Below are 17,379 nucleotides of genomic sequence, written 5' to 3'. Positions count from 1 at the left end.
ACAGCTCGCTCCACCTAAGGAATGTCCACGAAACCCCACGCCCCCCACCATCGAGGGTAGTGAGGAAGAAGGAGCCAGCGAGGCGTGTCCGGGCTGAGAGCGGCGCCTTCTACGTCTTCGTGAGCTCCTGAGGATGCTCTCAGTCTCTTCTTCGAGACGAGATATGAGAGCCGCGACCACAACTTTCCAATGGACATGCTCTCGCAGTGAGAGCATGATCCACCCACAAACACTGCTTCTTCACTTGTTTCTCATATGAGATGAGCAGCTTTTCTGATAATTGGGTTTCTCAAGGACGATCCCTAATACTGCCGTTACGACACATGTCATAGTGAATGACAGAAAGGGAACTGCTGATTTAATTGCCTTGAACAAAATCATTAAAGGTACACCATGTAACTTTAGTCTGTATAAAATGAACAAAATTTAAATAATACATCATCAGTCCTTCTTCCATAGCATGATTTTGTCTTACCATGATTCAATATGATAGATCCAATATAAATGTTTAGTAAGGTAGTTTATAGAATAGATAAATTTCCATTTGTAGCTCTCTAACAGAGTTCAATGTAAAGCATTATCTATTGTGAAGGGTCATTTCATTATGGTTGTTGTAGCATTGTGTTGGAATTTATTTTCAAGGAATTACCATGTCTATTAATGGGTAAAGCTACACAGTAACGTTTTCAGCTAGTCAGCTTGAGATCCTTTCCATCTAAACTTGTTATATCTCTTAAAGGATTAGTCCACTTTCAAATAAAAATTTTCTGATAATTTACTCACCCCCATGTCATACAAGATGTCCATGTCCTTCTTTCTTCAGTCGAAAAGAAATTAAGGTTTTTGACGAAAACATTCCAGGATTTTTCTCCTTATAGTGGACTTCAAACGGTTGAAGGTCAAAATGACAGTTTCAGTGCAGCTTCAAAGGGCTTTAAACGATACCAGACGAGGAATAAGGGTCTTATCTAGCGATACGATCGTTCAATGTATATGCTTTATAGGCACAAATGATCGCATCACAAGTGCTTCCACCAGAACGCGATTCCGTATTCTTCAAAAAGCTTACGCTGAATGGCCTTCGCCTTCCCTATTCAACTTATGGAACGAACGTGGCGCCAGTTCCGTTTTCCGTAAGTTGAATAGGGAAGGCGTGGGACATTTAGCGTAAGCTTTTTGAAGAATACGGAATCGCATTCTGGTGGAAGCACTTGTGGTGCGATCATTTGTGCCTATAAAGCATATACAGTTTTTTTTTTTTTTTAGAAAATGACCAATCGTTTCACTAGATAAGATCCTTATTCCTCGTCTGGTATCGTTTAAAGCCCTTTGAAGCTGCACTGAAACTGTAATTTTGACCTTCAACCATTTGGAGACCATTGAAGTCCACTATAAGGAGAATAATTCTGGAATGTTTTCATCAAAAACCTTAATTTCTTTTCGACTGAAGAAAGAAGGACATGGACATCTTGGATGACATGGGGGTGAGTAAATTCTCAGGAAATTTTTATTTGAAAGTGAACTATTCCTTTAAGCCTAGTAGTGAATGTTTTCTAATTAACAAAAACTGCACTTAACCACATGTAGTGATTATGTTTTCTTAATAAGCCCAAACTGTGCTGTTCTTTCTTATCATCATGGAAACAGTTGGCATGGAAGTTTAGCCCTGCTGTCCCTCCATTCTCTATTTAGACAAGCCAAGAATTTGGCAACAAGAATGCCCAGTAAATGAAAGGCGTTTACAGTGCCTCAGCCCTCATCTGCTTTATGACCCACAGCTGTCATTCCAGGAAAGTAGGTTCGAAGGAGAATGGCATATACCGGGTGTCTGGTTGCCATAAAAAGATCAAACAGGAAAATAGACAATGTTTGCCAGAAGTTTACCACCAACTCCACCGTGACCTTGTTAAGTCCTGCCGTCCCACAACTCACGGTCAATGCTGACCCTTAATCTCTATGTCATGACTGTGTGACTGACATGTAATGCAAAAGAACTCATGCTTCCATGGTGGGACATAAAGCAAGGGATGATGGGTAAGTAGATACCCTATTCTGTGCCTGATTAGAAATTCTACAAAAATCACTTTACGGTATATTCGTTATCACGAAAATGTTGCTTTTTTTTCTCAGCAAGGATCCGTTAAATTTTTCAATAGTGGCAACAAAGACATTTATAATCTTACAAAAGATTTCTCAATGTTTCTCGAGGAGCAAATCATCATTTCAGAATACTTTCTGAAGGATCATGGGACACTGAAGACTGGAGTAATGATGCTGAAATTCAACTTTACCATCACAGGAGTAAATTACATTTTATTCCTTTTAAGTATAGATAACAGTTATTTTGAAATATTTTTGAAATATAATATATATAATAAAATATAATATATAATGTATAATATGTATAATAATACTATTATAATATTATTATAATAACAATACTACTGTTTTTGCTGTATTTTTAATGAAATTCAGTCTGGTGAGCATAAAAGACAGAAAACTGTTTTCAGTTAGTCATTGGATAGCAAGCTAACAACTTTGCCTACAAGTTAGCATAGTGTTAACCCCTAAGAGAAGCTTTTATTTATCTAAAAAAATATATCAGAATGACATGTTACATTTTTGAGTTAGGCATTAAGTAAAGGAGGCCAAAAAAGTGCTACGATTTTATTTTATTATTTTTTTAATTCGGTCATGTCGGGGGCAGCAAGTGATCCTGAACTGCCACTGGTGCCCCCTCAAAAAATAGGCCTATGTCATCCCTAGTGTAGTCAGTCCTTATAAGAGTCCTCAAATGCCAGACAGTCATGTGACCATGTATTGAGGGCATCTAGCTGATAAGGACTGACAGGGAGGTTGATTGAACAAACAGATTTCTCTCGAGGTAAAAGCATGTCTCTGCCACTAGCATCAAAATTTCCAACCTACATTCTGTAACCATAATCTGGGCCATTAATGTAAGAAAGAAAGAAGAAGAAGAAAAAAAAAAAGAAAGCAAAACTTAATCTGAAAACCAAATAGCTCTTTATGAACATGATTCAATCATGGACAGTAGTTCCACATGATTGAAACAAATAAAACCCAATAAAATCAACCATGCACAACTAACTAGAATCAATGGTGTTCATTTAACTTGAATGAATGGTTTTAGTTTAACTTAAAAAATGTTTTTTATTTCAATTGAATTATTCAAATAATTCTGCAATTAATGCTTCTTGTTCCCAATGAGCCTGCATTGTTGTGTTTAGTGTGCATTAGGTTTGATGCTGTCACCCTAATTAATATCAAAGTTATTTTCCTAAAATTGTTTCCTTATATGTAACTACTTTTTGTTAGTGTAGTGAAACTAGCTACTTTATTTAAAAGTGTAGCTTGGCCGTAGTTGAACTATACATTATGAGTAACTTGCAGTCTGACAAGTAGCTTCCCTAATACTAGTTCATGTCAAATAAAAACTCAAGCTCAGGTTTAGACATTGTACTTTGAATGAAAGCACAAGAATTCCCACTAGCCATCAAATAACAGAAGGTGCATTCTAGTTGGAATATCAAAAGTGTCATAACTTATTATGCTCAGATTTGAAAAGGGAATATATAGTGTCAGTGTTTCCAGGAGCAAAGCCCTAAAGGGTTTCCACGGGGCAGATTTAAAATTCATATCTGTGCTAATAAATTAACCTTATGTGACATAGAATGCACTCGCTCCTTCTCAGAGTTTTAAATATTTATGTACTTTTCAGTTCTTGTACTGCTCTGTGGACAATGTATTATGACCTATATATCGCAACTCTTAAACTATCATATTTTTACACAACAACTATTTGTTCATGTTTTGTGACCCTTCCATTCTCAGTGGCTTCATCCATGATTTAAAATTGATAGCTTCTTTGAATAGACTGTGATAAGCCTTGATAGATGAACTGCAAAATCAAGCCTTGACATATCGATTTGGCGAACAGTTGTGGTATAACCAGGAACAAGGACAAAGGTGTGTACCTTTACCACAAATAGGTGAGCCAGAGTTTTTTTTTTTTTTTTTTTTTTTGGTGTGTGTTGAAACAAGAAATTATTGACTAATGATGTCTTTTATTGCACCCTCATGTCGTTCCACACCTGTAAGACCTTCGTTCATCTTTGGAACACAAATTAAGATATTTTTGCAAAATCATTTCCTTTTTCAATGCCCAGAAAGGTGCTAAAAACATATTTAAAACAGTTCATGTGACTACAGTGGTTCAATCTTAATGTTATGAAGTGACGAGAATACTTTTTGTGCGCCAAAAAAACAAAATAACGACTTTATTCAACAATATCTAGTTATGGGCGATTTCAAAACACTGCTTCATGAAGCTTCGAAGTTTTACGAATCTTTTGTTTTGAATCAGTGGTTCGGAGCGCGTATCAAACTGCCAAAGTCACGTGATTTCAGTAAACGAGGCTTCGTTACGTCATAAGTGTTTCGAAATTTCAATAGTTCACGTAACTTTGATACGTGCTCCGAAACACTGATTTGAAACAAAAGATTATTTTATATGATATGATTATATTTGAAGCAATGTTAAAAATGTTTTTTAAAAAGCCATAAACTTGATGAGAATTTTACTTTATAAAATGACAAAAACAACAAAATAACTGAAACTTTAACTGAAATGAAAATGGAAAGTATAAACATAAAATCTAACTCAAAATATTAATGAAAGCTATATTAATATCTCAATGATACTAAAATAACACTGGTTGTAAGTCTAAGGTAAAGTAAATGATATTTCATAAGCATTTAAACTGGAAATTATATTAGATTGAACTAAAAAAAAAACTTGGAGAGGAGACTTTGCCTCGTCATTTCAGAAGCCACCATTGATGTTTGCATATTTATGTCACTGTAACCAGGTCAGATCTTTCTTGTCTGAGAGGCGCTATGCTCAATTAGTGCTGACCTTGAGCAATTGAAATCAACTGAAGCCATACCAGAGTATGTTTTGTTGTGCGGATAACAGGCTCATTTCAGTGTGAAATGAGAGCATGTGAGTCGCATCACCTCCAGTCTGTGTCCACCCGGCTTGCAGGCTTCAGGATTTTAGCAAGAGCTGATTTGTTTGGCTGACAGTAAAATCATTGGGCACAATAAGAACATGCATGCACCAAAGCAAAACACAACGATCAATCTCAAGCACAACACTGGAAGAACAATTGGTACAAACTAAATACATCATATTAAATAATATAGAACATGACGATGGGCCGCAGCATAACCATCAGGGAGTGCAATTGAGTTACTGCAGGCCAACCATTGGGGACAGCGGAGACGACTGCATGAAGAATACACGCAGATCACCTCATTACCAAGCACTCAGAGGTATCCAGTGACAAGGACCTAAAAATAGTGGATTCCTTTCTGGTCTGTCTGAAAAGGTTGCATTGTACCGTGGCATTCAGAATTTGAGAGATAACATAACTGACTTGAGCGCTCTGTTGTGGCTGGTCCTCAGGTGACGGTGAATAATTAATAGACAGGAAATACTAGCGGCTATAAGATTTTCATATTCCCAGGACATAAAGGAAGACAGCAAGAAGACACATTGTTAGATCGTTCACAAAACTAGTCATTACAGTACAGCTGAATCCATTTCAAATGCATCTCTGCTGGAATGAGCTGGTTTATTCTGGTTATGAAATACTATTTGAGCTTTGTAACATTTGAAAAATAAATATGCCTAATTTGTAAGTAATTCTATAAAAAGCTATACCGGAGTTTTAGAAATATGCTCTGGTCAGGCATGTACATTTTATTACGTATGATTACTTACATAATTGCAAGACAATTAGCAGGATGGAAATTAAGAGAGAAATTTAGCTATTGCTAAGTGAGGGATTGGTTTTTATTTTTTCTGAAAACTTAAAAAAAAAAAAAATTTATATGTATACAGATGCGTTCTGTGATGTTTTGTGGTATCAGTCGGTTTGTCTTTATAAATTTCAACAATTTTCTGTAATTTTTATACTGCGTAATTAATCCAATACTGTAAAACTTACTGATGACTGATGTTTGTGCTGTTTTCCCACCAAAATAATGCCACTTTCTGGAGGATAATATCATTAAGGAACTGGCTTTTGTTAGTTAAAGAGGTGGAAAATGATATTGAGGACACAGGAATACAATCATTTTGTTTGATATATTTTGATTAGAGAAAGGATTAAATGAATGCAAATCTGGAATTTTCCTAAAACATGGGCAGCACTCAGAAACGTGACAAAACAGCAACATAGACAGTTCTGTCTTATTTACTCACCCTCATGTCGTGCTAAACCTGTAAGACATTCGTTCATCTTCAGAACACAAATGAAGATCTTTTTAATGAAATCTGAGAGATTTCTGTCCCTCCATAGACAGCCTACATGACTACCACTTTCAAGGTCAAGAAAGTTAGTAAAGGCATTATTAAAGTAATCCGTGTGACTCCAGTTGTTTAACCTCAATTTTATAAAGCGACGCAAATGCTTTGCTTGTGCAAACAAACATCATTTTTTATATTTACAAAATATTATACTCCAACATGCGTTCACCTGCTCTCATGTCAACACAACACCCATCCGTCATGGTGCTCTAGTGAATGCTCGTTGGAGTTTAAAGGGTTAGTTCACCCAAAAATGAAAATTCTGTCATTTATTACTCACCCTCATGTCGTTCCACACCCGTAAGACCTTCGTTCATCTTCAGAACACAAATGAAGATCTTTTTGATGAAATCTGAGAGCTTTCTGTCCCTCCGTAGACAGCTACACAACTGACACTTTGATGCTTCAAAAAGTTTATTGTCTATGGAGGGACAGAAAGCTCTCAGATTTCATCAAAAAGATCTTCATTTGTGTTCCGAAGATGTCGTTCAGCACTTCATGTCATTTGGGATGACATGAGGGTGAATTGATGACAGAAATTTCATTTTTGGGTGAACTAACCCTTTAAACTAAAGTACAATTATTTAAAATACACTCTTATATTGACTTAATTGTTATTGTTGTAATAAAAGAAAACTAACTAAAATCATTTTTATATTTAAATTGTGAGTTTTTAATCCAAGATATTAGGGCATACAGTGCCCTCCACAAATATTGGCACCCTTGGTAAATATGAGCAAAGATGGCTGTGAAAATAAATCTGCATTGTTTATCCTTTTGATCTTTCAATAAAAAAATTCACAAAATTCTAACCTTTCATTTCAGCTCATTATGAAATAAATGTTTTTCTCTAGTTCACCTTGGCCACAATTATTGGCACCCAATTATTGCAACGTCCGTTTGCCAAGATAACAGCTCTGAGTCTTCTTCTATAATGCCTGATGAGTTTGGAGAACACTTGACAAGAGATCAGAGATCATTCCTTTAGGCAGAATCTCTACAGATCCTTCAGATTTCAGCTCCATGTTGGTGCATCTTTTCTTCAGTTCACTCCACTCATTTTCTTTAGGGTTCAGGTCAGGGGACTGGGACGACCATGGCAGAAGGTTCATTTTGTGCTCAGTGACACATTTTTGTGTTGGTTTTGATGTTTATTTTCCAGTTGTGTCTGACAACTGAATATGCTGGAGGTTGTTTCTGGATGAGAGCAGAGGATTTTTCTTGAAACCCTCCCAAACAACTTGTGGGGATGTAGGTGCTGTTTGATAATTTTTTTTAGGCTTTCTGAGACTTAAGACTCAAATAATCTCTGCAATTCTCCAGCTGTGATCCTTGGAGAGTCTTTGGCCACTCAAACTTTCCTCCCCACCGCGCATTAGTACGATTTAGACACACGTCCAGATTCGTGACATCTTTAGTTAATTGGAAATTCTTAATTATTGCCCTGATGGTGGAAATGGGGATTTCCAATGTGTTAGCTTTTTTCTTATAGCCATTTTCTATTTTGTGAAGCTCAACAATCTTTTGCTGCACATCAGAACTATATTCTTTGATTTTACCCATTGTGATGAATGATTAAGGGAATTTGGCCTTTGTGTTTCCTCATGTTTATACTCCTGTGGAACAGGAAGTCGTGGCTGGACAATTTCATGTTCATGATCACCCTGGTGTGCTAAATAAATGTAAATATGAATGGGAATATACTTCAGAGATATTTTACTCATAAGAATTTCTAGGGGTGCCAATAATTGTGGCCAACGTGTTTTGGACCCTATTTTCATAATGTGATGAAAGGTTAGAATTTTGTGAATTTTTTCGTATGTATTTTACGAGGTGGCTAATTTGTATGAATTCGTACGACCTCACTCGTACGAATTTGTATGATTTGTCTAAACTCCAGTGACGGGTAGGTTTAGGGGCAGGGTTGAGAAGGGACCCTATTGGAGGGGTTTGGGGTAGGTCATTTGTATGAATTCATATGAATTTGTCAACTCGTAAAATACGTAAGATTTACCAAAAAGCATATGAATTCCTACAAGTGAGGTCGTATGAATTTGCACGAATTAGCCACCTCGTAAAATACGTACAAACTGCCTTGAGATCAGGTTGGTATAACAGTAATGGTGCATCTGGTCTCCATCTGCATCAGCTGTAACCTTGACTCGTGTGTTGTAGAGCTCAGCACTTCATGTCAGGTGTGATGCATTTGCATTGGGTTTGTTGCTGTCTTTACTATTAAAACCTGCACAAAACTGTCCAAAACCTTTTTAGTATTAGCTTTTGGATGCCTGCATTAAGTATAAAGCTTTGAGGAAAACCAGTTTCACTTGATCACAGAGGACAGCATTTCATTCTATTGTTGATGGCTAAAAATGACTGCTGTTTATGCTTTTATTTCTGGCTCCAAACCAAACACGGTCACTTTATTTTCCAGGCTTGCTGTATGACGGTCAGGACAGGTCACTCTGATTGTCAATAATCTCTGGGGGCTGGGATCTGGGTCAAGGGTTTGTTGTGTGAGAGCATTTCTGTAGACCTCTCAGGTTACGCTACGGTGGATAAAACCATAGTAATCGAATCACACAACACTGAATAAATCAGCAGAAACGGGAGACTAAACTGTGTGTGTGAGGCAATTATTCATAGCAGAGTTTATTGTGTAAACATTCTCTGTTTCCTCTTTCAGTCTGAAATGAACATTATGATTTGATGCATTTGATGCATGATATCCTGAAGACACGCTTAATGTCAGTGCATGAAAAATAGTACAATAAAGCACAATTCAGTGGATTAACCATTTGAAAAGAACTGTTTAATCATCTTTCACACTTTTTCATTAATGCCCTACTGCAGATATCAAAAGTATCAACATGAAAGGTGACACTATTTACATTCCTAGTCTTATTGTGCAATATTAATTGTCTTTGTGATGCCTTTGTAACTATTAACATTTCTGGGTGTCACAAAATGCTAATTTCCTCAAACCATCTTGCTCCATTTTGGTACGCAACAGCCACTGTCAAAATCCAATAAATTCCCAATGGGTGAAATCTCAAGGAAAGGATAGCGAGAAAACAGAGAATTATAAAAAGCAGCACGTATAGTTCAGGTCTAGCATGTTCTGAATCTGAGAAACTCACCCTTAAGCTGTATTTTGTCAGACTTAGTATTTATTGTGCTGTCAGAGTTGACCATGCCTTGTTTGTAAATCTTCTTAATCCAATAGTTGACTTCAACAGAGTCCAGGATAGGTTCTGATTTTTTCATTTCATTTCAATTTTTATACTGCTGAAATTGGTCACAAAACAAGCCTTTACTAGCTTTGTTTATAGTTTAGAGAGAACAGGCTGTGGTCTGAGCTGCTGTCAAAGGCCTATGTAGAACGAGGGAAGCAAGTTAGACAACATTCTGGTCATTAACTCCTCTGGAGAGGCGTCATTATAGCTCAACTTGGGGAACTACAGATATCATTCTCAGTCTGAAAAACTGGGACATAGCATATCCGCATGACATATGAGTCACAGGCAGTGCATTATTTCCATTTCTGAAACTTTGTAGAACAGGTTTCTGAAGATGGCAAAAGTCATAATTTGAACTATATTCTCATCTCAGATAAAGATTAGAGACTTGTGATCTCACAATCTATGCTTTGCTGGTTTGTTTCTGCAAACTAAAATTATCTGATCTTTGTCTTGCAGTGCAATCATTATTTTCTCTAGGAGGCATAAAAATGTGGTTTGGCCTCAGAAGGGTTAGCAGATAAGTTGACCTTGTTTTTTCTTTTTTTCAACGGACGTGCCACTTGTCACAATCACATTCATTGCCGGATATCTATACGTATATTTCACATTGCATTACGCTATGCCTGGATTTATTTTAAGGTGGCAAGCAAGGTTTGGCGCTCTGCCTGGATAAGAGTATGCAAGACTGTTATCTTCATATTTGATGCATGTTTAACATTTAAAAGCCATTTTAAATATTTGGAGCGTGATGTTACATTCAAACCACCATGGATCTTTGACCCTATCAAATAATTTTTATGGCTGCCCTTTTTTTTGTCATTGTGTTTTTCATTTATGATGACATAAATTCAACAAGACTGGTGAAAGTGCTAAAGCAACAAGTATGTCTACCTTTTAATTTCAGATATTTTAATGTATTTTTTGTAGTTTACTTTCCATAAGTGAAAATGCATCAGTCCATTGCAGTGGACACCATTACTGTTACTGTTTCTTAAACACAGTAAAACTAATTTAAAATTAATTAATGATGTAAATTTCACAAGATACAAGTTTGAAATGACAATTTATCCCTTTAGGTAGTACTAAGCAGAAGGGAACAGTGAGTAATTAAAAATGTTTTGTGAAAAAGTGTGTGCGTAGCCAGAATGACTCAAACTTTTTGCCGGAAGTCTGAGGACATCAGAGTATTATGCACTTTCATGCACTTGACCTATGACTTTTAGGAAGACCGTTCATGATGTCATCCTCTTTCACTTAAATTAGCAGTGAAGACCAAAACAAATTAAACGGAACAGCCCCTGTAACCATAAAAATGCCTTGCTTTAGACTGAAATGAACCATTGAGGTGCCCTATTCCATTTAAACAAGGGGAGGTTTGCTTTTAACATGACATATCTACACTGTACTCAACCAATTACCTGTGCGTGGGTCGAATCATTTCCTAAATAAATGGCAACTGGAATACATATAAAGAGAATCACTCCCTAGTCTATTAAAAATGAGAAGAGCTCGCATTTCCATTCCCGAGCATATAAGGAAAACAAAATCTGATCTTGTCAGGTGCAGAAGTGCATACTTTATTAATGTCCCGCATGCTTTTAGAGCTTGCTCTTAAATTCAGTCCACCTAAAAATGCAATTCCTTTTGGGTAAACAAGATCACCCTTACCATTTGAAAAAAAAAAAAAAAAAATGCCCCAGTGACGATTAATGAGAATACAGTATGAATGAGTCATGTACGGCATGTAGAAAAGTGCACCGTGTGCCATCAAAACGGATGTCAATATGTCACTGGCGAGCTGACAGCATACCATAAAGTAAAATGAGACGTATGTCACAGCAGGTGTTGTGATAATGAATGGCTTCGTCATGAATGGTTATCTTGGAAATTGTGGAAGAGAAAAAGAAAAAAAAATTCTCACATCATGACGAGATGTATGTATGTGTGGCAGTTATAATATATTATTATATTCAATTATTTTTGCCGGTCATTTCTTTGGTATAATTTCTTATGTATAATCTGTCTATTTTAAGGCACTAAATTCTGTTGTAGCTGAGTTTAAAGGGATAGCTCACCCAAAAACTCACCCTCATGTTGTACATCTTCTATGTTAGTCTTGAGAGTATTTACATTAGTGAATAAATACGTAGATCATTAAAACTAAAGATGTTCATCAGTGATTGTATATCAAGAGCAGGGACATGTTTGTGTGCATTTTTGTTTTGTGATTTCACCGGAATGAATAGAGAGTCTCCGCAACAGCCTTAAGCGTTAGATTGTGTGGAGACTGTGCGAGAGCGCCTTGAGAAAACTGTTGCCTTTCGCCACTGATAACAGCGACAAGAAGCACTCAGCATGATTTCAAAAACAACACATTCCAGTGCCCGAACACCTCTTATTTAACACAAACCAACACATTTCTAATAAAATGGAGATGTTTCTTTTGTATTAGGTACACATCCGTGCTGCGAGATGTTTCAAAAAGTGGTGGGGACAATATTGACGTTGACAAAAAGTGGTGGGGACATGTCGTAAATTACCCGTAAATTACACCTACAGTATGGGTACAATGCATTTGTGGAACACAAATGAAGATAGGGTCCAATGTTGTTTAGGTCTTATTGACTTTCATTGTATGGACAAAAACAGTTAAAACATTCTTCAAAATATCTGCTTTCATGTTCCGCAAAGGAAAGAAAGTCATAGGTTTGGAAACTACATGAGGGTGTGTAAATGGTAACAGATTTTTCATTTTTGTGAACTCTCGATTTAAGTTTTAAAAAGCGAACTTGTAATACAGCTTTTTATATGAACAGTAGACATTCCTGTCAACACTTTTAATAATGCAAAACGAGTTTAATCATCAGATATCAACAGATGTCCTTAGATAAGCTTCTGGATGGTCAAGCCAGGCTGGCAACTGCAATTCAGAGGACTGTTTAGTAATTTCTTGTTAGAAATAACATCAAAAGTTGAAAAAAGTTGGTCAAAAAGTTGCATTTACACACAACTTTCAGATGCCATATGTTTTTAGTTCTGCACTGTAGTTCTGCTGTATAAACAGCACTCTATATCCTGAGTTATAAACATATAGGCCTAAATATAGGCTATTATAAAGATTAAAAGCCCGAACTTACAGGGACATTTTTTGACCTATATCTTGAATTTTGGGAGCCTTTTTATTAATTTTGGTGACATTTTTGCCCCAAGCCCCAATCATTTCTGACCCTGGTGTGTACGCGGCGTGATGGCGTGGGTCATTTTTCGAGTGCAAGCATAGGCTCCTTCTGTTGTGAGGCCTGTTTCAAGTTAAATGGGTGAAACATAGCAAAGGACCCTACTGAGCCTAATGAAACATTTCCAATTTCTTTTTATAAAAAGCAACTGGAGTGTGCAACTGCATTAATGCAATATGAAGAATGACTGAATATAGCAGGTTGTTCTTTTCGACACCTCTGTGTAGGACTTGGGTGCTCCTGTGACTCCTGACCCTGAGAACACATTTAAATGTAGAAAGAGGACAGTGTCTGGAAATACGTGAGAAGGATTTTGCTGTGCTGTCACCTTTAAACAAGAGTGGTCAGTATCACAAACAACACTGAACTCAAAAGCTGAAAATTTGGATTAGATCTGCCTAATCTTTATCTGTGTTCAAAGCCATGTTAAAATCACATTTGCTCAACTCTGACTGTAAGTTTTAATGTTGGAGTTTGATTTTTATTGTGTGTATGTTTTCTTTAAGGTTATATGTTTGTTTATATTGTTTTATTTATTTATTTTTTCTTTAGTTTTTTTGGGGGGATTGTGAAGCACTTTGGACAACCAACGCTGTATTAAATTGTGCTATATAAATAAACAACAAACAACAAAATGACATATATTAGTATTCATTTGCTGATTTTCTCTGCTTTAAAGTACAAGTTATAAATTGTGCAAGATCTTGGATAACTGAGGTACTAGGAGAGTTTAAGAAATTAAAATTTTAGAATGCTGAACTAATAATAAATTTAAATAGAACTTTAAAACATTTTATTTATGATTTTATGGATGCATTCATTATAAATTGTACTGTTTGACATTATAAATTGATTGTATATAGATTATAAATGGATTCATTCATTGATTTTTAGTTTTGCTTATTCAGATAAGATAAGGTAAGATAAGGCTGCATATCAAATCAGGACATTCCTGTATAGAGAACTTCATTCCAATTTAGAAGAAAAAAAAAACTTTTGAGACTGCATATCAAAGATTTGCTATTAATTTTCATCAAAACACTATTCATTCGATCAAGGTGCACAGAATGAGGTATTATGTAACTCCTCTAATTATGTAAACTGACTTTGTGTGGCATAAAGGCATTTTTATAAAGACTTTTTTTCAGGTCTTAATCTGCGTCTCACACAACCCAAATTGTTCCTTGGCCTGATCAGCACAATAAGACAAACTCAAAATATATTAAACAAAACACTAAATCTAATTAGGGCTTTTCACACTGCGCTTAACCCCGGGTTATCGTCATCCTAAACACCGCTTTTAAAAAGGAGCGTTTCACACTTGTAATTTAGATGCGGGGTTAGCACTGCTTTTTACCCGGGGTTATGAAACCCTGCTCTGGAGCAGGGTTAGCACCGCCTTTGCGGTGTTAACTCCTCAATACGGCGCCAAACTTGTAGAGTGTGAAACGATGCAGTGTTAGAATGTTACAAATAGATGCTTAGCAACCGACAACCAATCGTGTGAATATAAGGCACGCGGTCGGTTGTCGGTTGCTAAGCATCTGCTTTGGGCAGTTACGGAATCACTGTGCGATGTATAAACAGTCGTTTCTGTGTATGATAGGAAAAAATGTCAAACTGTGATGGAAAACGCGACAATTGGAGTGAAGAAGAGACCGTCATTCTTACCTTTATAGTTCGAAAAACAAAACAAAACAACAACAAAAACTAGATATTACAGTCAGCAATGTGTAATATGAGGATGCGCAATGCTAGAGCCTTTATATAAACAGGTCACGTGCTGCATTTGTCCAATCAGTGATACTGAGGAATGTGCAGTGTGAAACGGTAGGTTATGAATACCCAATAACTGTTAATCCCGGTTATAGTATGAGCAGTGTGAAAAGCGAATAAAGATAAATATTTTTCGTTTTTACGTAATTTTGCCGTTTCATGTTATCGTTGTTGGCGGGTCCCTGCGATTCCTTTTTAAGACAAAATAAATTATTTGAGAATATAAAGCGGGATTGGGATTATCATGAGAAACATCCATTATATTGCTGAAGCCTACATATAGGCTAGGCTATTTATAATCACTTGTTTGTTTTTAATGTTTTTAGGGGCACATGACAGTAGCCTACACGATTTGAAATAGCTATATTTAAAAGAAGGACAAATAGCTATCTGTATTCGACGCAAATATTTTTTTAATCAATCGGCGGTATCGCGATGCTATTTTCAACGTGTCAATTCAGCATAACTTTCTGATGGAAAACCAAGTGCTATACTGACGTATGTATATTTGCGTGTAGGGTGTTCCAAATTAGACAGTAAATGCCCTCTGTTCCCTTCAGAGTACTCACTTCAAGCGCTCTCCCCCTTCGGAGTGAACATGGTATAGTGATGCTCACTTTCGGATGGAATTCACTCATTATGAAGGCTGTTCAGCGCTAAGTCTGCTGCTGAGCGCACGCGAGAGACCGGTTAGGATGAAGACGCATAGCCCGCGTGGGAACTGCACGGATTAGTTTGCAACAGCCAACTCCGCTCGCGCACAACAAGACTTCTTACAATTGTCGTCACATATTGCTCGCTGGACAACATTTAGCCGCACGCGCGCAAAATCTAAACGTCCATTCCTTTTATCCGCGCGCAGTGACGCCTCCTTGCTGTCATGTAGGGCTTCATGTGAACGCATTACTGTTGACCGATGGGACACAAACAGAGGGTCACTCGATGTGAGGAGGCAACGTGCAGAGTGTCCACCGTGTTTACAAGGATCGAATAATTTTGGAAAAGAGAGCGAATTGTGGCAGTACTCTTGAAAAAGTTCAGTTCCAGCCGCAGGGGAGCAGGTCGAAACGCTTATCATATCTAACAGGGAACACTGACTGAGTGTTGCGCGTGACTGGTATCGCGTCTGAATAAACCATTTACACCTGACTCCGAGGACCTTAAAATCTCAAACTCGACAGAAGATTATTTACTGAGGATTAAGTGTCCATCGGAACCCCCAAATTATACGGATATATTGCCTATAATAATAACTAATCTGCAACTGGGTGAAAATGAGGCAGCGATTCAAACGCGTGCAAAATTCACCAGTTTATTTCCAGTTGTAAGTGCAACACCGACCAATCTAGGGGTGAATATCCATTGTTTTTCAAACAGAGGTCTGTCACCCCGGAGCGGAGCATCCGGACAGCTGCATCTGGAGCAAAGGAGCGCTGTGCTGTTTGAAGGTTTCTGCAGACAAACACTGGAGCAATGAGTCGCATCCTCCACACACAGGTACGACTATTACCCCATGAAAGCGTATAGTAGCTAAATGTTAGTCAATTTAACAGAGAAAAGAATGTAAAAATGCTACAATGCAGTAAATACCTTTTAAATGGTTAAATGTAAGTTACCTTCTTATACGTTGAATAAAATGTAGAAGAAAATAGTACACATGCAATCGTATTGTAAATGCAAAAAAGAAAAAGGTTTTTATAAGGACAGCGTATATATTACCTCCTAATTTGCTAAAAAAAAAAAAAAAAATGGCAATACGTATGTGTATGGTAAAATATTGTTAAAATAATCTTTATTGGGGATTCCCAGAACCCCCTCACAAACAATCACGTTTGTTTAGATGTCATTTAGAAAATTAAATGCTTCTTATTTGTGTTAATAGTAATGTGCATTATATTAGATTAGATTATTTTATTTTGCACTTTATGTTGCTTCGTTCATATTAGTAGCATTATTTTAGTAGTGTGTGTATTAACCTGATTGTGTCAGTTTGTTGGAAATGGTAACAGTTACTATACAGGTTGCTTTCCATTGTATCACTTGTATTAGTGTCAGTACCTTGTAGAGTAAAAAAATAGATTGTCATGGCTCAAGTAGATCAGTATATTTACATAATACTTACATAATTTACATATATAGTTATAGAAAATGCCATCACATTTTTACTGTAAACTTCCGGATACCAGAGCTGCCAGTACCCCGTAACAAAATATATTTTATATTGCACATTTTAGCCATTTCAAAACTAGTTGCATTGGTTTGTATCACCAGAAGCTTATTGTAATTGCTTTCTTAAATTGATGTTGCTTGTTACAGGATTTAAAAAGACATTTTTTTTTTGTTCTATTTTTTGTTCTGTTTTGTTTAGTTTTAAATGTCTACATAGAATAACACTTAAAGAGTGTCATTAAACTATCATTTGACACTGAGATTTTAAGGGAAACCGTGGAGGTAATTAATGACTATCCTTCGATGGAGGGGATCATTGCCAATGTGACTCAGCAGTGTGTGGGTGTGCTATTGAATTCTGTAGACAGTAAATACAAGCAGGGACAGGACACAATCCCCTGCCAGTCCTCAGCTGAGCCGCAAGACATTTGAAAAGAATGTCAATTCTAGCTTATAATAGACGCTTGGCACTGCCTCACAAGCATATCATAGATTCTAAATGATATAAAAAGACATCACTGAAAGGTAAAGAAGAAAAGAGACTTTATTTTTAGCCTTAAAA

At 36.6% G+C, this 17,379-nt stretch overlaps 1 protein-coding gene across 1 annotated transcript in view; it reads left to right on the top strand.

Annotated features, from left to right (window-relative positions):
* The first annotated feature begins 15,241 nt into the window (after positions 1 to 15,241).
* Positions 15,242 to 17,379, top strand: part of crhr1 (corticotropin releasing hormone receptor 1) — a 131,294-nt gene continuing 129,156 nt past the window's right edge. Inside the window, exon 1 of the mRNA XM_051888462.1 lies at positions 15,242 to 16,145. Coding sequence (XP_051744422.1) covers positions 16,122 to 16,145 — 24 coding nt within the window. The 5' untranslated portion in view covers positions 15,242 to 16,121. The remainder of the gene's footprint in view (positions 16,146 to 17,379) is intronic.

The sequence above is a fragment of the Ctenopharyngodon idella genome, chromosome 3 (genome assembly GCF_019924925.1).
Source record: "Ctenopharyngodon idella isolate HZGC_01 chromosome 3, HZGC01, whole genome shotgun sequence".
NCBI lineage: Eukaryota > Metazoa > Chordata > Actinopteri > Cypriniformes > Xenocyprididae > Ctenopharyngodon > Ctenopharyngodon idella.
Note: the sequence above shows the minus strand (reverse complement) of the source record. Positions and strands in the feature narration are given on the sequence as shown.